We start from the raw sequence: 26,539 nt of genomic DNA, 5'->3' as shown, positions 1-26,539 counted from the left end.
TTGCACTCTCAATGAAAGCTCCTTTACCTCAAAAAAATTCTATCAGCCTAGATGTCTGTAAAACATACAGTACCATACATAATATATTGCTTGGGGAGCTATCATTTTTCATCAATATGCCAAATCTTTTGTGCCAACGGTGTTACTGCTTAAAATTACCTCATGCCTACTTTTCTCTATTTTGTGCCTGCATGAAATTGAATGTGAACTTGATTGGGCTTGTAAAAAGGCTTTATTCTTTGCTTTTGACTCTCAGTTTTATTTAAAAGGGCAAAGCAGCAGAAAATGATTAGTATTTAACATCTTACTCTTGGTTCTGGAGAAAAGTCACAATGTACATCTTTTATGTAGTGCTTTTATGTAAACTTTTCGTTACCTAGAAAAGCGCTCAATGTAACAAACAAATAGTAAATTACACTTCAATGCCTAATAGGTTACTGAATGGTTTTTCACTTACTTGTTATGAAAGTGGCCCTCATACCGGTTTCACACTGACATTTCTGCAGATTTTTATCTTATAGTTAAATTACAGATTCACCTAAGCCTCTTCTAAGGTCTAGTGACATTTACAACTTTTTAACTTATGAGTGATTACTGCCATTTTTGTAAGGTTACTTACATCAGAGAAAGATCATATGTAGGTAGAAGGTTTGGAGAGGTATGTTAATTGGTTACCCATTTCCTATTTTTGCAGCCTTTTGTTTCTATGATTTAGCCCTGACACAAAACTCTTGGCATATTTCTTTAGCAGTTAAAGAACCTTTAAATGTCAACATCTCCCTAAACTTTAAAACTAGAGCAGTAAACTGAACATATTTTAATCATTGGAAAATTACGAACTTTTGCTAGAAAAAGGGGAATTTTGAGACAGAAGTGCAAATTAAACTTACTTATAAATGAAGTCTCTCCCAAGTAACCTCTACGTTTAAGAATGACATCTAGAAATTTGGAGTCTTCATTGATGAGGTAATATTCCTTTTCAAAGGAGATCCATGCCCAATTCAGACGAAAATGCTGCTTGGTTAATTTGTTCCCACCTGGAAAACAAAAATTTAAAGCCCCAAATAAGTGCTTTCTTGAATGAACGACCTTAAAAATTCTATAGATGACTTTAATGATGCAACATTAAGAATCACTAAAGTAGCTTGATTTGACACGCACCTCCAGAGTACATACCTGCAGATACAGCTTACTGTTCGTTCAGTGATTGTTATACAAAAATACAACAGCTGACATAATCCTTCACAATACCTCTTGATGTTTAGAAGGCAAAGTAGGAAATGGGGAGGGAGCACACAACTACCAGAAATAATTTCCTTTAAACATACCATCAAGTATCAGAGTTGCAGGATGACCCACTTTCCACAAGGTGCCGCTGGAGAGCAAGTTTTTCCACAAAGAAGGCTGCAAGGCTCATTTGTGATGTTAAAAACACACACACAACTTCACAAATACCTTTTTCTGGTTCACCGAGCAATTGGGTGGAAGGCTTTAATTATAACCACTTAAGAAAAAACAAATATCCCTTCTCCACCTCCCTTCCCCACTATACTCCATTCCATTCCTTAGAGCAAACAGACAGCTCTTTTCATTGATTCCATTCTACTCTCAAGATAAGGCTTTCTCCTCCCACCTCTCCACCAAAATGGAGCTGGCTGCCTATCAGGAGAAACCGAGCTGTGTGTGATCTCTCTAATGTGAAAGCTGCGAGGCTAGGAAAATGAAAGGAGAAATGGTTATCAGCTGATCACTCTGCAGTATCCCTCCACTTCCTTTGATCTACACCAATTATTTCAGAATAAAGTGAGGTTTATAAACAAAGGCATTGGTAATTTCTTTTAAGTCTTTCTGGAAAAGGGTGGAAAAAAGCCCAAATAACAAACACAGCTAGAGGCACCATTTTAATTCTAGTTTCTTCTCTTTTGAGTTCACATAGAGAGAGCTACGCTAAAGAAAAAGAAATGAGACAGGACATCATCAGAACTTTAATGGACTGAGGGCAAAAAAAAAAAAAAATCTGCACAAGGGGGAACATAGTGAGGGAACAAGCACATGAAAGAATGTTCATCTTAGCTAGAAATTTTTAAAAAGTCACAGCAACTTCGAGTTATCAGTTGACAAGTACCAAAGATGAATGAGAACACCCAGTGCAGCAGAGATTACGTAGGGAAATTGTTTTTCTTGTTTATTGTTATCTGAATTGTAAATTAGCACAAGCCTTTTAGGCAGCTACATGGCAAGAGACAAAAAGATGTTCGTACCATTTGATCCTGTAAGTCCTTCTGTGGAAGGAATAATTATAAAACGTACTTGTAAGGAATTCTTTGTTGCAATAGTTTCTATAATAGGCTCCTGAACCCAAAAAGGTTTTGAGTTTTTGTGTTCATGAAATCAATAAAATATTATTCGGTCATTAAACGATAAATGTGAAATTTTTGTTGGAATCCTTAAGGCATTTCAAGACCCAGAGACACATGGTATTGATACTGTGAATGTGGTAGTTTGTAAAATGAGGCGTTACAAATCTGGCGCTCCTTGGGGTGTTAAATTGACAGGATTATGGACCGTCCCCCTTTTTTTAGATAGAAAATAGAGTTCATTTTTTTAGATAGAAAATATAAATGGATTGGAGCGCAGGAAGGTCACGCCACATTGTGTCCTTAGAAATTTATTACGCCTACCATCTCCTAGACACTGGGTGCTGTTGGGAGGAGAGGCCAGGGCGGGGGCTCGCCTCGGCCCTGAAGTCCAAGGCCTACTTCATTTCATATCTGCTGTCTGACTTTGAGCTAGTTTCTTCCCTAGACCTCTGTTTCCTCATCTGGAGAGTCAAAGGAAGGTAATATTAATTAATACCTGCATCCGGAGTGAGAGTCAAGCGAGATAAGCCATGTGGGCACGCAGCACAGCCCAGCACGTATATGGCAGCATCCCCATGAGCGCGCGCACCCCGGCCACACTGCGCATGCGCAAATGCCGCCCACGTGCCCAGCTTCCTGTGAATCCGCCTGAAATCGGCTTGCACTTGGCTCTCCTTTGCCTGGTTTCCGCGCAGCCGCGGCGCGCCTCGAGGCTGGCTGCCCTTGAGATGTCCAGTTTCATCTTGACCTTCCCCGTCTTCTCCCTGGTGCCCTTAACTGTGCCCACTTCCCGATCCAGCCAAGCGTGCTGCGCCATGGATTTGCCAGCCTCACCCACTCTTCCTGTCACCTCTGTCCTAAAATGATGGCGCGTCCTTCTGCTCACATCTCCCACTCCTCACGGGGTCCCTCCACCACATCCCTCATGAGGCCTCCTGGGTGGACTCCAGCCCTCTCATCTGGGTGTGATTCTGCAGCTGCTCACTTATTCATTACTTTGCAGTTTTGCGCAATTAGTGGATATCCTCTCCTACTGCTTAATTGTACAAATTTACTAATTGTACTAAATTGCACTAATTTTTGTTAGAGATTGAGAGTGGCCATTCATTCTTTTACTACTGCCAACACTTGGTTTTCCTGCCTCTAAAAATATTTTTTAAATTATTGTGTTTATGTCCTACTCCTTGGAACATTTCTTCCAGAAAGTAATAGACAAGACTAGAATAACATTTAATCAATGGAATGAACACATAAGATATTTCTAATTTCTCAACTAATTATTACGTGAAAACATCTTTACGCCACACTTCTCATTGAGGTTGTGGCTCCAACAAGTCCCAGATGTTTTTCCAGACTTCTTGTCATGCTAGGCCAAGGCATTCGTTGTCCATCCTAACACTTCCAGCCTCACAGCTATAGGTGAACACCCAGTCACACCCAACTTCTCAGCGTTTTCTGAACATGGTCTGGGCTCTTGCCATGTGCTGTCTTCCGCCCAGAAGACCTTTCGCTTTTCTGCTGCTGGGTTAGCATCCTGTGTGTACTTCTCCTATCTCTCCACTCAGAATAATTGTAATTTTTTTTTTTAAGATTTTATGTATTTGAGAGAAAGGAAGAGAGAGCGAGTGCAAGAGCACGAGTGGGGGGGAGGGGCAGAGGGAGAAGCAGATTCTCTGCTGAGTTGAGCAGGGAGCCCCATGCTCGGGCTAGATCCCAGGACCCTGGGATCACACCTGAGCCAATGGCAGATGCTAAGACTGGGCCACCCAGGCGCCCCTAGTAATTGTAATTCTTTATCTACATGCCAGTGTGTGGGCTTCTTCTAACTGCCTGAGCTCCTCAGGACTGGCGCTGGTCAATTCATCCTAGTTTCCAACTCCAAAGTAATGTCTGCGACACAAGCAGGACTGAAGAAACCTTCTTAATAAGTATGAATTTTAGGAGTCAAGTGGCTACTTTATGACTCCTGCTTGTTTCATTCCTTTTTTCCCTAACAGTTTTCAGCTTACACAAAGCACATATTTCAGTTGTGACTTGAGACTAATAAAGCCTGACCTCTTCAGTAACTCTTGTGCTCAACAAATGAATTTTAGTTGCCAGTCCTGAACACTTCATTGCTCTTTCCCTTATGTCCAAGGAGAGAGAACTAAGCGCACAGTTTCTTTCTTTAAATTTTGACCCTTTTTAGCTCATTGTAAGATTTGATTCTAATCCTTCTCTTAAATTTTGCAGAAAATATCACACTTCTAAATATTACATGTTTGAGGAATATGGAGTCAGTGAAGCCTTCCCTTGACACTCCAACAGCCCCAGTGCAAACCGCTGAGGGCTCTAGGCCCTCTTATTTGGATTCATTTTTCTCCACAGTGCTTTCCATAACCTCGTACCCTACATATGTTTACTTTTTTTGCCTGTTCACTTTGTCTCCCCCTTTTGCAACACATGATCCAGGAGGGCAGGGAGTTCATTTTGCTGAACTGTTATAGAAATGCCTCCCGAATGAATTAGATGCTGTACCGTGTCTGGTGAAAGACATTCAGTAGTGCTTCATTTCTCAGGCAATATAAATGTCCTACATAAATGTAACATAACTCTCTTGATACTGAGTCTTTTGCTTGAGGGGAAAAAAAGTAACTTTTTAATAACACCCTTTCTAAAAGTCGTGCATACTTCTATTCTTTTTTTTTTTTTTTTAAGATTTTATTTATTTGACAGAGATAGAGAGACAGCCAGCGAGAGAGGTAACACAAGCAGGGGGAGTGGGAGAGGAAGAAGCAGGCTCATAGCAGAAGAGCCTGATGTGGGGCTCGATCCCAGATCTCCGGGATCACGCCCTGAGCCGAAGGCAGACGCTTAACCGCTGTGCCACCCAGGCGCCCCTATACTTCTATTCTTAAACACTATGTGAAGGCTTTAAATGATTACCTATGATTGTAAATCACTGGGATTTGTGTTTATCTAAATGACACCTGCAGGGGTTACTGATGACTCCAGGCCTGTTTAACCCTTCCCTTCCATTATGAAGTAGCTTAGGAATAGCTAACTTCATCTCTACTTACGTACGTATAAAACGTTTTTGGATTGGTGCTTATGTTCTAGAAGGATGAAGGTGCCAGTTTACTGGTTAATCAAGGGTTTCGAGTGACACACAGCTGAACAAGTTTGCCAGGATTTCATGTGTCTGCTGCTTTGAAATTTCCTTGAAATAAAATTCAGACACAGTACCTAGAAACTTCGCTTTTTTTGAGACAGTGACATGCTCTAGGGTCATTGTTTGAGATGCTTAGCATTCACCCTAACCCTGGGCTTTTTAAATGCAAATTTTGCTAGAGCATATGAAGTTAAGTGTATAAAGCTTAATGCTGAATAAATTAAATGATACATTACCTCTGATTTATATACATATGAATCCTACTGCATTTTGGAATTTGTAAAACTTAAGGTACTATTTCTCATGCAGGAGTGGTACAGGGATCTGAGGGACTAAGCTGCAGTTCATTGCAAATCTTGTTATTAAAACTGACCTTGCACAGTTGAACTCTGTATTTTATCTAAAGAATGAAAAGTCCCATTATTTATTCATTTATCACATGCCACGCAAACTCCTCTAAGAACCTCAATATGTGGGAATAATAAATGTTAATACTTTGAATAGCAATAACTGCGGCTTACTGAATGTGAAATTGTAGGTGAAATTCACTTAAGAAATTGACAAAATTTTTATTTCAATTTCACTTATTTTATTATTTAATTTTATTTTTATTTCTTATTTTTTAAAAATTATTTATTACTTATTTTAGTTTCTAAAACAGATTCTGTTGTCTGTAATGCACAAGGAGTGAGTCTCAACGTCTCACTGGAAACAAGCTAAAGTCCCTGTGTCATAAATCCATACAACAGGTGCCTGACAGCTGATAACCACACTCCCATAGGCTTTGTCCCCAAACCATGACACTAAAGCCATTAAGGGTTTGATGAAAAGACCTCTTTTGAACTTTTCCAGCTGGTCTTTAGGATTCTTCATTTTCTTTTTCAATGGGAACAGAAGAGGGTTTTTTTTTTTGTTTTTTTTTTTTTTAGAATAACAAAGAATCACAACCTTCAATTAACCCTCCCTACAACACACAGCTGCCGGGGTTTCTCGAAAGGCAAAGTACACATTTTCAATACAAAACTAATGTCACACCTCTGACTTGTCTTGATCAGGGTAATTTCTGGGCGTCCATTTAGCTCTGACAATTTTTTTTTCAAAAATGTTTGGACAAATATTTTTCTTGGAGAAAAGTCAGTTGCTGATAGAACATAATTCTACTTTAGATTTTTCTAGCTTGCTAACATTTCATTTGCCCAGAATAAAGTTCAGACTGAAAGCTGACCTGGCAATCAACTATACAGCCATTTTAAAAAGCTGGATATTGTCCTTTAAATCAGCAATAGAAATAGGTATTTATAATAGAAAAAGATGAAGGCAACAATATCACCTAATTTACTGGGAAAATTAAATAATTTGAGTTTTAAGCAGTCTTGTTCCCTTAGAAGGCAAGGACCATGGTTAACAGCCATGCAGTTTCCATTGACATCAGTGTTCTTAATTATAGTGAAAATCAAAAACTAAACCTAAAATAAGGGATTTATTTCATTGCCATTGCTGTGCTAGAATGGTTTTCTTTTTTTTAAGGTTTATTTATTTATTTTAGAGAGAGAAAACGTGAGCAGGGGTAGAGGGAGAGAGAATCTCAAGGAGACACCTCACTTGAGTGTGGAGCCCCATGCAGGGCTCGATCTCATGACCCTGAGATCACGACCTGAGATGAAACCGAGAGTTGGACGCTTTAATGTCTGTGCCACCCAGGCTTACCTAGCATGGTCTCTTAAACTTTGCTTTGCCTTAGAATCTTCCATACAACTAACTTTGAGAGTTCCTGGAGCCCTGTCCTCCGGCCCTTCATCAGGTAGATTTCACAGTTGACTAAAAACCCCGGATGCAAAGCTGAAGTCAACTGGGCTTTGAAACATCCTTTCTCTTGCCCCCAAGAGTGGACACTCAAGGATGGGAGATGGCATAAATACATAGATAAGTGTACAAGGTAAAGACTGACAAGTGCTGTGGGAGAGGCACGGATCATGAGCTGTGGGAGTTCACAGAGAGAGGGCTTGCTTTAACCCGAGGGCATCAAAGACAAATTCATAAAAGAGATAGTGTTTAAATGGGGCCTTAAGTACAGGGTGGTATTTGAACATTTACAGAGATGGGGGGGAAGGTGTTCCTGGAAGATGAAGTATAAGAACAGAGATAAGAAATCCAGTAAGGAGGAAACTTCAGGGAATTCAGTTTGGGAGGATTTCAGGACATTTACTAAATATTCATTTCCTTCTCTTTTTTCTATAGAAATGATTGGATCGTAAAGACAAAGAGGAAGTGATCAAGATGCTTTAAAATCTACCCCAAAGGTGGGGGGGGGGCGTGCGTTCATCCTACCACAACCCTGCGGTCCCGAGATGAAGGATCTTGACCTAAAGCCTAAGCTTTAGTATGACTGACAGAGCTCCTGAAGAACTGGGGGCAGCCCCAGAAAAACTGTCAATTGAGTTTATACTGTTGTAGGCTACTTAATTCCAATGGATGTTTTTGTTAAATAGTGACTTTTGATAATGGATATATCGTTTTCTTCCTTCAATCTGTACACCCATCCCCCACATGCCACCACACTCCCACAGCCTTATTCATTCTGGAAAAGCATCAGCACAGAACAAGGTGTCAGATTCACAGATACAGAGACTAGACACAGAAATGTATAGGAAGAGAAGTAGTGTGCCAGAGACCCAGAGGTGGAGGGAAATACGCAGAGCACATATTGACCTCAGGTGGTGTGGTCTTTTAGGCTATTCTCAGGAAAGGCTCCTATTAGCACACCCTTCATAACCAAAAGTGTAAATAGAGCTGCGATAGGTTCCTCACTGTCACATGACCTGCAGGGACCCGTGCTCCAGCATGGAGGAGTTCACACTTTTCTGTCGGATCTAAAGATAAGAAGTTGCCAGATACGTTGGAAGCAGAGATGGAGCCAGCAAATAGACCCACATTCACATTAGAAGCCAAGATCACACTGCACTTTATTACATGTTGTTTTGCTCCTTAGGGACCTGATTTATATGCCCAGCATGGGTAGATGATGGAATTTGTACATGAGTTTCCAAAGAGTTGCATTCCTATTCATCGACTATACGAGAGGTTGATATACAGAGGATGCCCATTATTCCTGGATTCTGTATCTGCAGATTCGTCTACTTGCTAAAATTTATGGGTGACCCCAAATCAGTACTCTCAGGGGTTTTGTGCTCCTCCGAGGACATTTGCAGAACAGCCTTGAAGAATCTGCCTCGCCTCATGCTCTGCCTTGTTTCATGTAGTACGCTAGGGTCCTTTTCACAGTCCACTTAGTGCCACACTTTCTGCATTTTTGTGCTTTATACTAATGATTTCACTGATTAAAATAATGCACAATCTTAGTGCCAAAGTGCTGTTCAGGGTTCCTAAGCACAAGAAAGCTGTGACATGTCCTACGGAGAAAATACATGTGTGATATAAGTTCTAGAGCTTGGCTGTGCGTTTAATGCCCATGAATCTACAACATACATCAAATAAGGTATCTTTCAACAGAAACGCACGTAAAACAAGGTTATGTATTGACTGGATAACAAAAGGTTGCGACCTGAAGCTTGCAGGGAGCCCTCCTCTGTGTTTCCCCGAGGAGTAACCATTCAGTATTTGCCGCGATTTTATAGAACATGACTAGTGCAATTAACAAGAATCAGTGTACTTACTCAAAACACGCTATGATAAGTTCACCTTTTGGGACAAGACAAAACAGCACAAGGAGCGGACAAGGGCTCTGCCTCTACACACATTTCGCCTCCCTTTAGTCAACCGTTTCCCTGGCACGGGAGCAGAAGTGTGATCTGCCTTGTCAGATGGGCAGCGGTGGCCTCCCTCCCTGGATGGGGCAGCATTAGTCTGCAGACACAGTGTGGCTCATGCCTAAAGGGTATACCGGCACCCGCATGGCTACCTGCCATATTCTCAAAAGATACAGAGAGAATTTAGAGGATGACTTTTTTCAGTAGGTTCCATGCCCAACGTGGGGCTCTAACAACCCCGAGATCAAGAGTCACATGCTCTACCGACTGAGCCAGGCAGGTGCCCTGATAATTTTTAACCTATAGGAAAACAGTACACACCGGATGAGTCTGATGCTGAATACCTCCTAATTCTGCAAGAGAATCTTAGAATAATTTGTTCTGGGATCTAGGTTTAAGCACAGTCCCCATCTGGGATTCATGCCTATCTATGTTTGTTTGCGGAACTGGAGACCCAGTGGAAGCTGACTTTCTTGGGCTCTAAGGAGCCTCTGGAGAGAGAGCTCATTGTAATAGACATGGATACATCAGACATAGTATTGTAGACTCTGTATAAAGTCAAACATCAGAGCAAGTAGAGAGTCAGAGTACAGGGAAAGGGTGTTATGCATCTCTAATTCATGCCCAGGCTCCTGAATGAACTTTTGGTTCCATGAAGAGAGAAAACCATAAGTGGAAATTGAAAGAGATACTTAATTAATCTCTTTCAAACCAGGTTCCAAGTAGCACTCTTTTGGACATCCTTTTCTTTCGATACACAATAACAGAAAAGTTCACTACTGGCACCCATTCCTGATGGCTCCTGGGGCCATAGGCAGCTCCCTGCTTTGGGGCAGCTGAACACAGCGACTGGGATTCCAGGCAGGGCTATGGTGACATTGTGGGGCTGCCCTTACTGTGGGGAACACCCACCTTTGAGCAGAAAAATGGGCTTGACCAACCAGAATTGGCGCAACATGGGCACTGACCAATCATAAGAGACCCTGGCCAAAAACAACTAAAACTCACTCTAATACAGGTGTAAATGGGCTGAATGTCAGCTCTGCACTGGGGATCTTGAAAACGCATGGAGAGAACTGGACACAATGGGCATGTGGTCAGGGTCGTTTTGGTAACACACACACTATCTCAATGCATGTCATAATAATAACCCTGCCAAATGGGCAGTCCCCCATTCTATGGAGGAGGAAAATACTGTCAGGCTAAATTATTCACTTTAATTTCTCAAGTATGTGATAGATCTGGGATTCACATGCAGTCTGCTAGTATTCTTTCTATACTTTCTCTGAGTAACCAGATTACTTCATTTAGGTCTGTATTCTATTTACAGATGACTCTAGCTTTTGCTCTAATTTAATTTATGAATGAGTGCTCTAGAATAGAAGCAAACCTGATGATCTGAGTGTGTTTCCCTCTACCAGCAGCAAACCTCATGCTAATGAGTAGTGAGGCCCACAAAGGGTAAGAATCCAGTGGGAAAACAAAGGGTATAAAGGACAGTTCCCAAATATTTGAGACTGAATCATAGAAAAATTAACACGAGCCAAGAGTAAGACCCCCTTGTTTTATGAATGAATATGGGGCCACAGCCAAAAGCCAGGGAAGCTGGAAGGAAAACCCTTCTAGGCTGAATGAAGTGCTCCATCAGGCCACAGCTGGGTCAGAGTGGCAAGCCTAAGCCTGCAGAAATCCTCCCTGTTTCCTTCAGTGTGTCCCCCTCCCCCAACTCCATTCTCCCCACATTCCCCCCCACCACCCCAAAAAAGGAAACCGAACATATTTATTTTCAGCCCCCGTAACAAAAGAAAAGAGAAAGAGGAGAACCATGAGTTTACATCTCCGGTTAACCTCAGACTTAAAAAAATTTTTTCCCTTAATCTAAACTTGATTTAACTGTGCCATACTTTGCTTTCTTAATTAGAAGTTTAAACCCAGTGGAATGAATGCCTTCACTGTTGGCATGCACGGCCAGGATGAGGAATTCAGGTGCACATCCACAGAAGACAAAGGACAAAGCAAACACATAATTGCAAGGTGAGCTCTCATTTCCAGCATGCACGTTACTCGATGATCACGTGCATTGAAATCAAAAGCCAATTTAGTCATCTCAGTGCTGTGCTCTGAGTGGCCAAGGAAACTTTGTTCTGAAAATGAAAGTGTGATGCTGTGTTTTAAACAAGAACACAAACGAATTCAAGAAATGATCCTGCAGGCGAACAACGCAAATATAAACTTCAAGCATTTTGGAGCAAGAATGAAGCCTGGATTGCATATTTGCATATTTTCTCCTTACCAAATTTTACCAAGCTCCAGAAAGCTGCGATTTGAATAAGATTACTTAGCAGCCACTGGCAGAAGAGGAATAAATTCCTGGGGGTTGTCAGGTCTACTCTAGTGGACTTTTTATTTAACAGACTGAGATTTCAAATATTGTTGTTCTTCAACGTAAGACCATAAAACTTGTGTGCTTAAAGTAGTATGAAATCTCTCTATATATGTTTTTAAAATTTAGAGGGGACTTAATTATTTTTCTTTAAAGCAGCCCAGAAATAATATTCATCCTATTTTTCCCATTAACAAATAGAATTTTAAATTTTTAAAAAGATTTATTTATTCATTTTTTTTGAGAGAGAGGGAGCAAGAGAGCATGCCCACCCACGAGAGGGCAGGGGCAAGGGGAGAGAATCCCAATCAGACTCCTCATTGAGTGCTGAGCCCAACAGGGGGCTCAATCTCACCACCTTGAGACCCCAACCTGAGATGAAATCAAGAGTCGGTTGCTTAATAGAATGAGTCACCCAGGCACCCCAACAAATAGAATTTAACCCCCTCCCAAACCCTATACTTTCATAGAAACAACAACTGCTTTATCAAGAGCTGAGTTAAGTTTTGTCAAGAAGATCCACACCCTCTCCTGCCTCTGGGGAAAGGAAAAAAAATAGAAAACAAAACACCTGGTGCAGCAAGGCTTCGTGCATGCACTGCCTGAAGCAACAAATTCTATAAATTTATTAGATCTCTAGCAACACGTTCTTAAAATAAATTTCATAGCCTGAAGGTCTCTGTTCAAACCAGAGCCTAATTCCTTTTGTCCTATTTGTATTACAGCGCCATGCACACTTCTGTAACACACAGTCATTGCAATTAACCAGGATTACAGATGGAGCTATATTTTGGATTATCATTTGAAAACGTGTTGTATCCACATTGAGACAAAAATAGAAAACAGAATAAAACCTCAGAAGTGCCTTAATCTGTTAAAAAAAAGAAAAAAGAAAAAAAGAAGAAGAAATCTTCTTTGACCTAACTTGTTTCTATTATTACCAAAATTTATTTAAATCTGATGGCCGGGAAGGAGGGATTAAGATGGAATGACAGCATAAGAGCCATTCTATGAATTGAAATATGGTGAATTTTCACGTAGAATCCTAGAATGTTAGAGCTAACGTTCTCAAAGACACTTTAGAATTAGTCTGTTGTTACTGCTGTTTTTAAGTCTTGAGTCCGGACACATGTGCATAGGTCTACTTGTGCTCAGCAGGAAAATCAAGATTTGGCAGTTTTAGATTTCTAGACTTAAAATTTGAAAGAAAGCTGTGGAATCACATCGGGTTTCCTGGCTATTGCTCCAGGGACAAACTACACAAGCCTTGTCTTTGAGGTCTGCCTAGGAAGGAAGGAGAGAGGGAAGGAGGGAAGCCGGAAGGGGAGACAGTGGGGGGTGGGGGGGGTGGAATGAAGTAGAAGGCCATCAATGTCATATGTTTGTTTTGTCACATTTTCTTTTCATTTATTTCAGATTAATTTTACAAAGCTAGCTTTTGTACTTCACTTGCGTATTATTTAATTAGTCCAACCCTTTGGTGACTGCCCTGATCCCTTTAAAATTATTCCAGGGCCGCAAATGCAGTCCTCTTTGGTGGTTTTAGTGTCTCTGATTAATATAAAAGCCATTCTTTAGCATAGTTAGCTGTTAGAGGAAAAAAAAAAAAAGACACAATAACTACAAAGACAAGTTGGTATGGTCTTAGAGCAGCAGACGTTGTAGGAAAAAGATTTAGCCAACATATAGCAATACAGCAGTGTGGTTTTTGTTTTGTCTTGTTTTTTTGAACAAAGCTCACAGCACATGTTGTGAAGTTCAAGGATAGTTCACATACAGTCCCCTTTGTAAGACCTAGACTCTAGTAAGGACGCAAACCAAATACCCTACATAAGTTATAATACAAAATGTAAGGTAAACCTGTGAGCATGCAGGACCTGGGGCTCAGAGGTGGGAAGGGAGGGCGTTCAGTTGGGGAGACCACTGAAGATGTGGCACAAGGGGTACAGTGGAGGGACAACAGAGGACAGTGCCCCTTTAAGGGAAAGGAATGACAAGAAAACAGGTGCAGGAGAAGAACAGCATGTGAAGCAAAGTCCAGCTTTGTGGGGTTTGCAAAAGCAAAGCGGGGAAGGAGGAAATAAATGGCAAACTGAGGGACCGATAAAGGACACAGAGTACAGAAAGACGTAATATGAATTCTGCCTAAGAAATCTGAAATTCGGAGAATTATTCAAGGATTCCTACGAATAAAGACGGGCTAGGAATCAAAGATACCATTCACAAATACCTCACAAATACTGCCTCCTGAAATGGATTTTCTGCCAGTGGAAGAGAAAATCTGCATTATGATACAAATGAGTCTATAAATATTGCTGTGAGGAAAATAAAAATTTTGTCCACAATAAAGAGTAATCCTTAGAATATTAAAATTTACCCACGAACAATCAAATAGCTAACCAAAGATTCCAGTGTAAGCAGCCAATATCATGAATAACTGAACTAGAAGACTGGACATATACTTTTGCCAAACCGCCACACCGAAGAACTCTTTCTTACTAAAATTCTTTTGCCAACTACCTTTGTATGGATGGAAGTCAAGAAAGAAGGAGGACCCTATCTTCCATTTAGCAAAGTTCTATAGTCTATACTTGCTAATAAGTATGTTTTAGGAAGACACTGATGTCTTCTTAAAACTTTGAAAAACTTTATGTTGTGTTTAAAAAATAATTTACAACTTGGGTACTCTTGCTTTCAAACTAAAAGTAACTTTCTGGTTAGAAAAATTTTGTGTGTTTAATTCACAACGTCTGTCTGTTTAAAGAAAATTCCTCATACTGAGACAAAAATATATTATTATAAATCAGGAGCCATTATTAGCAGCAATGATAAGGTATTCCAGTGATCCTTCAATGGCCATCTGGGTTAAAAACTTTGAAATAAACATTGTCAGCAAGCTTTATGAGTAGCTTTCGTAACAAACCAGGATGAGAAACTAAAACCTTTACTTAAAGGTCTTAAAATTTAGGCATTCTATGTACTCAGGCTTGGAAACTCAGGCCTTATTTAAATATGCACAAAATCTTAAGTTCTAACAACTTTTTTTTTGGTTCTGAAGAAAATGGTATAAAGGAAAGTACTTTAAGAGCTCATTTATTTTGAGCAGTAGAAAGAAACAATGACTAGATTTCTTGGAGGAGTTTTGAACCTAAGTGTTTATTTGGTAAAAATCCAAATACATACCACAGGTGAAAGTTTCTCTCTCTCTATCTCAACTTAAAAAAAAATGAGGATCGGTGTGACAAATTCTTTTAGGTCAAGATAACCCATACAAGTCATAATATAGTTTAAACAAGTAGTTCTTAGTGTGGGGGGCGGGGGGGCGGAGGATAAAAGATTTTGCCCTGGTGGGGACGTTGGGAGATGTTGGGGGATGTTGGGAGATGGTTTTGGTTGTCATAATAAGAGAGAGGGAGGGGAAGCTACGGGCACCTCGTGGGTGGAGGCCAGGGAGGTGGCCACCGAACGATGTACTGGACAGTCAGATCTCTCCCCCCAAAAAAGAATTAGAATTATCTGGCCCAAAATGTCAGTCATGCTTTGGAAAAACCCTGGTCAAAACTTACTATATAATTACACACACACACACACACACACACACACACACACACAGCTTAACATAAACATATTATCTGACTTTCCTCTGTAAATTCCATGTTTTCTTACTAATTGATAAGACATGTGGTCAAATGATGGATCTGCCTCCCCTTTTTACATAAATATGCAGAATTTTTCAAAACCATCATGGATATGGGAAAGTTACTACAACAAATTTTATGCTCTTGTTGCAGGAAGTAGCTGAACCCGTAGTTTTCCTACGCAGTCAAAATTTATGGCTAGTCCTCTAGGAGCTCAGGACTGAGGATCTTTAGAAATGCACCAAACTGGGGGCGCCTGGTTGGCTCAGTCAGTTAGCATCTGCCTGCGGCTCAGGTCATGATCTCAGGGTCCTGGGATCCAGCCCCATGTAGAGTCCCACACTGAGCTCCCTGCTTGGCGGCGAGTCTGCTTCTCCCACTCCCTCTGCCCTTTACCCCCACTCGTGCTCTCTGGCTCTCTGGCTTTCTCTCAAATAAATAAATAAAATCTTAAAAAAAGGAAATGCACCAAACTGTCATAGTGACAGTGCATGCATGATTTAGACTGTAGTATGAAATCAAATATGTGGGTAATGATTTCCGTTCTAGAGCATTTCCTCAGCTTAGGCTTCGCTAGCACACCTCTGAGCTGAGAGTATGAAGTGGAAGGGCTTCCTGAGGTGGTTGCAGGAAGGCAGACGTGGACACTGAACACCGGCCAGCTAGCTTTCCATGACTTTCCAGAGCTGGAAGGAGAAACGTTGCATATTCAAATTCTCGTGTGTGCTGGCGTGCGCACACATATACGTGTGCACATGCACACGCACGCTCTTACTTTTGCTTTTACAGAGAATGAAAATACTGTCTAAAACATTCTCCAAAAATATAGACCGCACAGACCTTTATGTGGTTTTCTACTGAAGAATTCAGGAAAGCATTTCCCAAAATATGTTTTTTCAAACCTTATTTCTCCTGTCTGTTAATAGTATTATGTTTAAAAAAAATACTCTGAGTTAACTGAGAGAGAAATGTCCTAGGATTAAGCTATGAATACAGAATTCTTTACTGCCGCACATCTCCGGGTCTTTAAAATGGGAATGTGCCCTAAGACATGTGAGAGGATAGGACGTGCAGCATTTCCCAGTCTCGTTTCACCAGGGAACCCTTTTTTTTTTTTTAAGATTTTATTTATTTATTTGACCGAGAGAGACAGCGAGAGAGGGAACACAAGCAAGGTGGGAGTGGGAGAGGGAGAAGCAGGCTTCCCTCTGAGCAGGGAGCCTGATGTGGGGCTCAATTACAGGACCCTGGGATCATGACCTGAGCTGAAGGCAGACGAGTAACGGCTGAGCCACCCAGGTGCCCCAAGGGAACCCATTTTTGAAGGGATCATGTGAGACTTTGTTCTACAGAACACACTTCGGGACAAGTTGGCTCTGGGTATAGACCATTCAAAATCCATATATGAGCAGAGCGTCTCGCACAGTATTGATCACATTCATGTAACATAACTCCCAACTGTCCACATTTGACACCAAAAATTGGAATTGTACTTCATAATCTTGAGGAACAAAAGCAGTAAAATTAAGGAGCTTTCCCCTTCTATCGGCTATACAAATTATGGTTCAAGGCTCTTCCATTTCCTAATCTAAATGGCAAAGTAAATATGGCAGCTTGTAGAGTGCCAACAAAAGTAAACGGAGTTCGCATATACACTACTGACTACCGGTCTACTTGTTCCTGAGAGACCACAGGTATTGTCGGAGACACACGCTTTGCTTTTTTTTTTTTTTTTTTGTAGCTTAACAGTATAGTGTCCCAGCCATGTTTTTTAATTAGTCAAATGCAGGATCCAATGTCACCAGAGACAAAGATGAGGATTTTGGCCAGTTCCAAAAAACGCAGCTAAAATCACCAACCATGTACAACGAGCCATGTCAGCCTCCCATTTTGAGTTGGATCTTACTCCCTGTGGATATTTGAACCCTATGATCTGCTCAACTCTGATAAGGGACTTAAAGGCTTACTAAAAAGAATGCTTCTGAAGCTCTTAAAACTACCGGCACAGGAAGAACGGACTAAGCTGGGTTTTAGAAAGAGGATAATGCTGCAACAAAAACTTTAAGGCTGATAAACAGATAAAAAATCTGAAACCACATTGTTCCCTAGTGTGCACTTCTTTCTCCCCCTGATCAGTAACTACTTCCCATGAGAGTGGCAGGCAACAGCTCTGCACTCGTCAATTTCAGAAGGAAGCAGAGAGACATCTTTGAGTCATCAACTGATCTCTCAACTGGTTGCTGTACTGATATTGACCAGTTCTACCGGAAAATATCTTTTATTCACTGAAGAACCAAATGAAGAGGGAAATGTTCATTAACTCCAATACTGGGTTATTATTATTATTTATTAATATTTTATTTATTTGACAGAGAGAGAGACACAGTGAGAGAGGAAACACAAGCTGGGGGAGTGGGAGAGGGAGAAGCAGGCTTCCCGCTGAGCAGGGAGCCCGATGCGGGCCTCGATCCCGGGACCCTGGGATCACACTCTGAGACGCCCAGGCGCCCCACCACTACTGAGTTATATATGTATGGAGCTGTGCGTACGCCAGGTGCTCTCTAGACTTAGGGCAACGAATGAATACACACACACACACACACACACACACACACACACACACACACACACACACACACTTTGGGCCATCAAGAAACCGAAGCTGAAAATCTTTCCAAGATAAAATTCCCACAAACAGAAAACCAAATCACGAGTACCCTTTGAAGAATAATAGGAAAACTATCCTTCAGGAATACTGAAGCTTCTCAGAATTACTTTCTTAAGAGAGCAAAATCTCACAAATCTGTTAGTACCTTTCTGAAAATAAAGGGAATGAAATGTGGGGAACACCGTATTTCTTCCTTTTCTTACTGTCTTGTTTCAGTAGGGGAGGGCCAGGAGAGGTGAGGGATGGGACGCAAACAGGAAATACCTGATAGACATTAGAGAAGCTGGATGGAATGGATCTGAACAAGGGAACCGGACAGAACTGCCCTGGCTTGGACTCTCCAGGTCTGAAGGAAGATATGGGAACTAGTCTGGAAGGCTGCACCCGGCCAGTGTTTGGAATTCTGCCCTGGCTTCCACCAAAGACCCAGGCACAGCTGCCACATAGGCAAACTTTGTGTACTTCCTGTCTTGGTAAGCTCCTCTTCCACACCTCCACTTATTCTCTGGGGCGGTCACATCCCCTTTTGGTCATTTAAAGCCCTCCCTCCTCGTAGGCTGCACCTCCGGCTCAGCATTTTCCTTCTTTCCTCCCAAACTCAGTGATAAACCCCTGTTCCTGAACACTGTCAGCTATAGGACACCTTGTCTTAATTAGGTTTTTCAGTCCAAAATATGCATAATTTTATCTTTGCAAGGTCTCTTATAAGTGAGGGGCTTCTTGACATGACATTTTCTTCTCCTAGAGGAGGTATTTTTAAGCGTGGGTATTCAATGTTGCCTACTCTAGACTGTTATTCTTGGCTAATCTGTCAGGGAGTAAATGCATACAAATCAGATGACTGACAGATGAATGGGTAAAGAAGTAAAGAAGATATATAATCCATATATATATATATATATATACGGAATACTACCTGGCCATCAAAAAGTGAAATCTTGCCATTTGCAAGGACGTGGATGGAACTAGAGGGGATTACACTAAGCAAAATAAGTCAGTCAGAGAAAGAAAAATACCATATGATTTTACTCATACGTAGAATTTTAGAAACAAAACAGATGAACATAGGGGAAGAGAAGGGAAAATAAGATGAAAGCAGAAAGGGAGGCAAACCATAAGAAACTCTTAACTCTAGGAAACTAACAAGGTTGCTAGAGGAGAGGTAGGTGAGGGGATGGGGTAACTGGATGATGGGCATTAAGGAGGGCATTTGATGGAAGGAGCACGGGGTGTTATGTGCAACTGATGAATCACTAAATTCTACCTCTGAAACTAATTAAAAAAATCATATTATTGGCTCACTTCATCTTCCTACCAGGACCCACTGGGCTGCCCCCACCCTTTACCCATGCCATTTCTAGAGAGAATGTTCTGGCTAGAAAAATGATCTGAGTACTGTGAATATGAATGTGAGCACTTTGATATGTTATTACAAAATCTGGATCAGAGCCTTATTGCTCTTTATGGCCAATACAGCTCAGCAGCACTGCAACTCTTTCATTGGGAAGAGTCTGGAGACATATGACAGCTTCGATAGGTGCTCAGGTTTCTTTCCTACTTATGACTTTGTTTATAGGCCTCATCAAAAAATCAAATAGTCCTGGGATGTTATGCAGAAAAAAATCCAGAGTTATTGAGCCTATTTTTAGAGTTCCTAGTTAGCACAAATGGTTTAAAGGGCAAATGAGGACAGATGACTAGACATGAATGCAACTGTAAGAATTCTATAAAACAATATACCCCTGTATATCTCGTAATGAGTATTTGTGCTGTCCTCAGTGAGGCAAGATTCCCTCATGTATATGGCACAGGGATCACAAGAGTGAGAAATGGGACTGAATTCTTCAAACAGAGGGATCATGAGGACTTGAACGTGTGCTTTACCAGAATGTGAATTTGGCCCTAGGGCCGGAACAGAGGCTACCCATGAAAAGCCAGGAAAAGAAGGAGGAGACATGAGATAGGCAAGCTTTTGCAGGCAGAAAATTCCCACTTTTGCCCCCAACCCTGTTCTAAGAATATGGTTAACACGCCAGCACTGACCTTGTCAGGTCCTGGTTTCAATCTGTGCCCATGAGATACTGGATTAAAAAAAGAAAAACCCAGTTTTCTATGGCCAGGATTTAAACAAGGTGATCTGAGAAAACAATGGCTGGATTAGCATGCCCTAGACTTCTTATGTCACTAAGGGAGAAGGGGGTGAATTATGAGAAGTATTTTTAAATTTTAAATTTTTTCCCTTCTTAAAGATATTTTGGGAAAACCGCAGAGGAAAGGTGGAAGCGAGCCTGGTGTTTGCAGGGAGCTGATGAAGCACCAAGCCTGACCTTTACAAGTAGTCCTACCAGAATGAAAAATAAATAATCTTATGAAATGTTAGGGAATATACCCAGAGCTTTTAAGTATGGCATGGAAGTCCAAATAATTTATTTAAATGAGACGTGTTTCAGGATTGGCTTTGTGGCCCAGACTGGAACTTTCTAGGAAGATCTATCACAAAATATGAATAGCATGTTCAACAATGCTTTTTTCTTTCTGTTTTTTTTGTTTCAAGTTTTTATTTAAATTCTAGTTAGTTAACATAGAGCATAATAATGGTTTCAGGAGTAGAATTTAGTGATTCATCACTTAACAAAAAATAGCCAGTGCTCATCACAACAATCCTTTTCTTTTTAAAATAAAAATATACTTTAAACAGCATTTAAAATAATTGGATCAGATTAAAACCTGGTTAATTTATAAATATTTACCCCCCCCCCAATCTTTCAGATTCTGTATGCTATCTGTGTTCCTTCTAGCTCCATTTTCTTTGGAGACATCACCTTAATATATGAGGATTATTGGGCCACTCTTCCTAACTAATAGTTTAATGGCCACAAATTAATTTGCTTTAGAGAAACACAAGATGTAATCTGAATGTATACCTTCGACTTCTAGTGAGAAACAGGTAACTTAGTCAACTTCCATGTCATGTTGGTTTATATAAAACTAAATAAATAATGGTTGTGATTATTTTGTACTACATTAAGGCCTCTGAGTAAAAGTACTATTGAAAATCGGCCTAACACCAGATGAGGAAGGGGGCATTCCTTTTTAGTTAAAGAGTTCATTTCTTTTCCATAGCATTATTTGGGATTATTTTAAATTTGGTAAAGTTGGAGTCACTCAAAGAAAAACTAAGGTTTGCCACTTATCTGTAAGCTAGAGCTATAGTAACGGCATATTTGAGATGCCTTTTTTCTGACTTCATGGATGTTAATAGTTTATATTCTTAGCTGACACTCTTTAAATTCAAAAGCATCTTTGTGTTGACTCTGTTCACTTTATCTTTTTTTCACCTTCCCCCTTCTATTCCTGTAGGAATTAGGGAAATTTGTCTTCATATGTTTTGTTTCTAAAGTATTTCACTGACCTGCAGCAATATTTACCTGCAATTGTTTCTATCAAAAAAAAAATATATATATATATATACACACACACACACACATACATTGCTACCCATTTTATTAGCCCATTTATTGTATAAGTAGTTATGAGTCGCTAAGATGAACGAGGCACTGTGCTATGTGCTAGGTTCATGGTTAGAAAATTAAACACAACTTACACACAGATACTTCTACCCTCTTTGGAAGCCCCTCAAAAATTATAATCTTAAAAACAACAAAATGGCATGATCCCCCAAGAACAAGAGAACAAGTAAGAATGCAATGCAGCCACATTTGAAATCTGGAAAACAGATGGACAAGTGTAACAGATTTTTTAAGAGTAGAGAACATGAAGAATGAAATCGACATTGGGAAAAGCCCAAAGACCTGATTTGTATCTAAGGACCCTAAAAATTCTTCTAAGTCGAAGGTACCATGGAGCTCCTCACAGCTAGCCTGTTTTGTCCCTGTGCCAAAGTCACATTCTGGTTCCCTTACTAGTCCACGTAATTGCTCTATATGAGGAATCTGATCCTATTTCTCACTTTCATGATCCCTATAATGTACAGATTAGGGAATTCTGCTTCACAGAACACAGTAGCAATAGTCATTAGATTTACAAATGCATATTTTTTGCAGAACTCTTATAGTTGTATTCATTTCTATTCATCTGTCCTAACTGGGTCTGCAAACCACTCAGGCTGAGTAGGGGCTCTCAACATAGGCTCAAACACAGGTAGAGATATTTAAAACCTGAGCCGTTGGGTATCCCGTAAGGAGGAAATTTTCCAGACAAGAAAATGATTGTCTAATTGTTATTGTAATTAAAGTCTACTTTGCTTTGTTTTAGCTCAATAATTCAAAGATACATTTTTAGTGGTTTACTCACAGCACATTTCCAGCCGCTGATCAACATGCATTTTTTTATTGTCAATATTTATTAGATGAGCAGTAGGAAAAAATATCCAGAAAACCCTCAGCGCCTCCTTTATCTCCAGACAACATATCAGACGTCAGCGCTAGATTTACACACTTTGGCTTTGGAAGATTTTTCACTGGATCTTTAATTAAATGATTCCCACTTTCACTTCCTCACAAAAATGCATGCCTAGAGCAGGGGCTGGATAACCTTCCATGTGGATAATTACTTTCCATGACTGATGAACACAGCTGCTTCCATTCAGTGAGAAAATGAAAAGAATCCTTTCAAAAGGTGAGGGGTCAGGGAGCCCACCAAGTGAAGTGCTAGTAGGTAACAGCTATCTCAGATTTGTGATGTGCCCTTGGAAAAACTAAGAGCGAGTATGCCCAGTACCTTAATTCACTTCTGACAATGATGCCCTGGAACAGTAGAGGTCCACACTCTTAGTTGTTTGCCACACATTGCCTTTGACGGACTAGAGCGGACTGTCCGTGTATATTGATTTTTCAGGAACATTTACTAAGCTTCAAGTTTGTGGTAATTCCATGACTCACTTCAGGGCACAAAAGGTCTTCATTAGGGAGAAATTCTGCTTAGTTGTAACTTGGAATCAATATTTCTTCCATGTTTTATAATATACTGCTGGCACTTAACTATTTTTTATTTCTGACTGTCCAGCCCTGCCTCCCCTCCCAGTGTCGGAATCAGGCAAAAGCCTCACTTGTCTGTTTTGTGGCCATACGGCCCTCTCTTAGAGCAGTGTGGTCTTGTGGAAGAAACTTGAGCTTTGGAGTTCGCTCTACAGGAATTTGAATCCCAGTTCTGCCAATGACGCATTCCATTTGAGATATCTTATTAACCTCTCTGTGCCTCAGTTTCTTACCTTGTGACATTGAATAAAGAACTTATACGGTAAAGACTTGGAGTCAATGAGTATAAAGCTAAAATATATATTCTTATATTATTACAGAAATTTTGTGTGTGTGTGTGTGTGTGTGTGTGTGTGTGTGTGTATGACCTGTATATACACAAGAGGGTTGCATTGCTGAACAGTGAAACTTTCCAGACGAATTGTCTTCCTTATCACTATGAGGACAGGCGAAGAGTCAAGAGTTGCAAGTCCAGTCCTCATTCCTATCTTCCTTTAAACTAACCACTAATGATGGGGCAAGCTTCCAAATTAATGTCACATGTAAAAGTTTCCTAAAATCTTAAAGAAAGTTTCCTAAAACCTTAATATACAGAACTCAGTTTTCTTTCTTTTTTAAAGATTTTATTTATTTATTTGACAGAGATAGAGACAGCCAGCGAGAGAGGGAACACAAGCAGGGGGAGTGGGAGAGGAAGAAGCAGGTTCCTAGCGGAAGAGCCTGATGTGGGGGGCTCAATCCCAGAACGCTGGGATCACGCCCTGAGCCGAAGGCAGACGCTTAACGACTGCGCCACCCAGGCGCCCCAGAACTCAGTTTTCTTAAATGATCACATACAACTGTGTTTCTATTCGTGATTAAAATTTTAATTATTATATGTATTGGTGCCTACCGAGCCAAAAGCACTCCACTAAATTTTTCATCATGACAAGTGCTGTAATGAAATCAGACCGAATAAAGAATGATCCCTCTGTTTCCTAATGAGGGATAATGCCTGCAAATAGGATACTATAATTTTCGTTGTCTCTCTTGTTCTTGCAGCAAAGACTATAACACAGAGAGTAACATGATCATTAGATGCATCTATTGGCTCCAAATAATCATATTAACAATTCATACATTTTCAAGTTCATTTGAGGAGCCACAGCTCCCAACGGTGCCCACATTGGTAAAACCCCATCTCAACCTGTGCATATTTAAAATCTCACTTAGTTTACTTTGTTGCCATTCTTTAATGTTTATAAATCAAAATTATATATATGTATATATTTATATATTTAAACATTTTATTTATTTATTTGAGAGAGGGAGCATGCATACGAGCAGAGAGGAGAGGCAGAGGGAGAAGCAGACTCCCCACTGAGCAGGGAGCCCAAGAGGGGCTCGATCCCAGTACCCTGAAATCAGACACTTAACTGAGCCACCCAGGTGCCCCGAAATTATATATTTCTATAACTTGAAACTGAGTATGTAATGGAAATATTTTAAAGTCATTTGTTCTTCATAGCTTACTATTTGAGGAACTTTCTTTTACTACTTACATTTTAACTAATCATTTATACAGAAATATACTAATTTGAGGATGTAGTAATAATCTTATTATAACTCAACTTAAAGTTTCCTTAGAGTTCGTAAAAATACAAAGGAAAGTTTCTGTAAAGATACGGACTTTTTTTTTTTTTTGGCTTTGAACGGCCATAAAGACTCAAATAGTTACATTATAAGAGTGGAAGGAACAGTTGAAGAACTCTGATCCGTCTTGTTATTTAAATAGATACAAATGTAAGCCATGCTGAACCGAAGGATAAAATTGTGTAGGTATCAATAGGCAATGTCTTCTGAATGCACTCAGACCTTAACTGTGTATGTAAATTTGGGGTTCTGACACCAATATCACATTTTCTAAGCTAATAAAAAAAGCAACTTTAAATTATATCATAATATATTCCAACTATTTATCATTATCAATAAAAAGTTCCAGCAATGCATCACCTAGTAAGACCTGGAATCCCTGCTCTTAGAGGCACCAGGTAGGACCTCTCTGGGACTTAGACAAATAGCATGAAGGCAATCCATATTAGCTTTGTAGAGGTGAGGGGTGCGGGGTACAGATGCTAAAGGAGTGAATACAGGAGAGTCAGTGAAAGAGTGAAGGAGGGGGGATGACAGGAGACTTCATGGAGAAGTTGGGACTTTGGTTGAGTCTTGGAGAGAGGGATGATCAGAGCAGGGTGGGCTCAGGCTTCTAGAAAGAGCCCTTCTAGTATGAGCAAAGGAAGCAACTGTAAGCGGAACGATTTTGTTTCATGAAACATCAGGTTGAAACAGGCCAGGAACGCCAGGCAGAGCGGGCTACGCCTAACTGTTGCCTTATTTTTTTCCTTCCCATAAAAATAAAAAAGAGGACTCTACATAATGAATCCCAGTCTCCTTACCTTCCATTAACAACTTATCTACATTGCGGTAGGTCTGCTGGTCCCACTAAAATTGTGCTGTGCAAGGTCACCAATCAAATCTAAGTTGTCAAATCCACGGGGCAGGTTTTAGCACTTGTCTTCCTTTGTCCATTCCCAGCATTTGCCAATTTAAAAAGCCATACTGAAATATTTTTGAAACTCTCAATAATCAAATAGAGATGATGATGATTATTATTACAAGTACCACTACTTCACAGTTTCTATTCTTATTCATACTTTCTCCACCAACAGCAATTATTGTGCACTTACTATGGGCTAGATATTGACGACCTCTCTACACATATGATATTACCTTACCCTCATGTAAATACTATGAGATCGATATTTTACCAAACCCTTTTTCAGATCAAGAAGCTAGGGCTTAGAGAGGTGAGTCACCTTGCGTGGTATGATACAGCTAGTATTTCTGAAGTGAAGTTCAAAACTGAGGTGACCCTCTGAGTTTTTTTCTGAGCTCTCTGGACGTCTCATTTGGTTCAAGCTCTACACGAGCTTCTCTTTCTCAAGAGATACCTTAGCTGTTCTGTTCTCCGGGATTCTATGCTTAGCAATCTGCTGGTCTTCCCTTCTGTGTCTGACTGACCTTGAGCTGTTCTCATAGCTCCAACTGCTACTTGACTCCAATTACTTTGAAATCTGTTGACACATCCAATCCACGTTCATCATTTCCAGACCAAGATCACGCATCTGTCTTGATGTCCCATAAGCACTCGGATCTCACATTATGTCCAAGGCTGAACTCAGTATTTTTTTCCGCGAAGCTGCTTCTCCCGTCGTGTTCTATGTTGTAGGAAAGTTCTATTTTGTAGGAAAGAGTTCTCTCTTCCTCTGAGCTACCAAACAGGACATGAGGAGCCATACTAGCTTCTGTCATTCACTCACTTCCATATCTAATCTGCCACCAAGTCCTAAACATCTCTGGAATCCATCCCTCTTTTTCTTTGCCGTGACAACTTTCTCGTTTCAGCCCCACATCATCTTTCTGCGATAGCTTTCTACCTGACGTATCTGTCCCTCACTTCACACTCCTCTGCCATCCTTCCTCCACTTAGTTCCCCAGTAACCTCCCTAAAGTGCTAGTCTACATCATACCACTTC

At 40.4% G+C, this 26,539-nt stretch overlaps 1 protein-coding gene across 1 annotated transcript in view; it reads right to left on the bottom strand.

The window, feature by feature from the left end:
• The window catches only part of FREM2 (FRAS1 related extracellular matrix 2), a 151,461-nt gene that overhangs the window by 80,921 nt on the left and 44,001 nt on the right, over positions 1–26,539 (bottom strand). Inside the window, exon 3 of the mRNA XM_008692266.2 lies at positions 891–1,037. Coding sequence (XP_008690488.2) covers positions 891–1,037 — 147 coding nt within the window. The remainder of the gene's footprint in view (positions 1–890; positions 1,038–26,539) is intronic.

Source organism: Ursus maritimus, unplaced genomic scaffold (genome assembly GCF_017311325.1).
Source record: "Ursus maritimus isolate PB19 unplaced genomic scaffold, ASM1731132v1 scaffold_10, whole genome shotgun sequence".
NCBI lineage: Eukaryota > Metazoa > Chordata > Mammalia > Carnivora > Ursidae > Ursus > Ursus maritimus.
The sequence above is the reverse complement of the archived record's forward strand: the minus strand, read 5'-3'. Positions and strand labels throughout refer to the sequence as shown.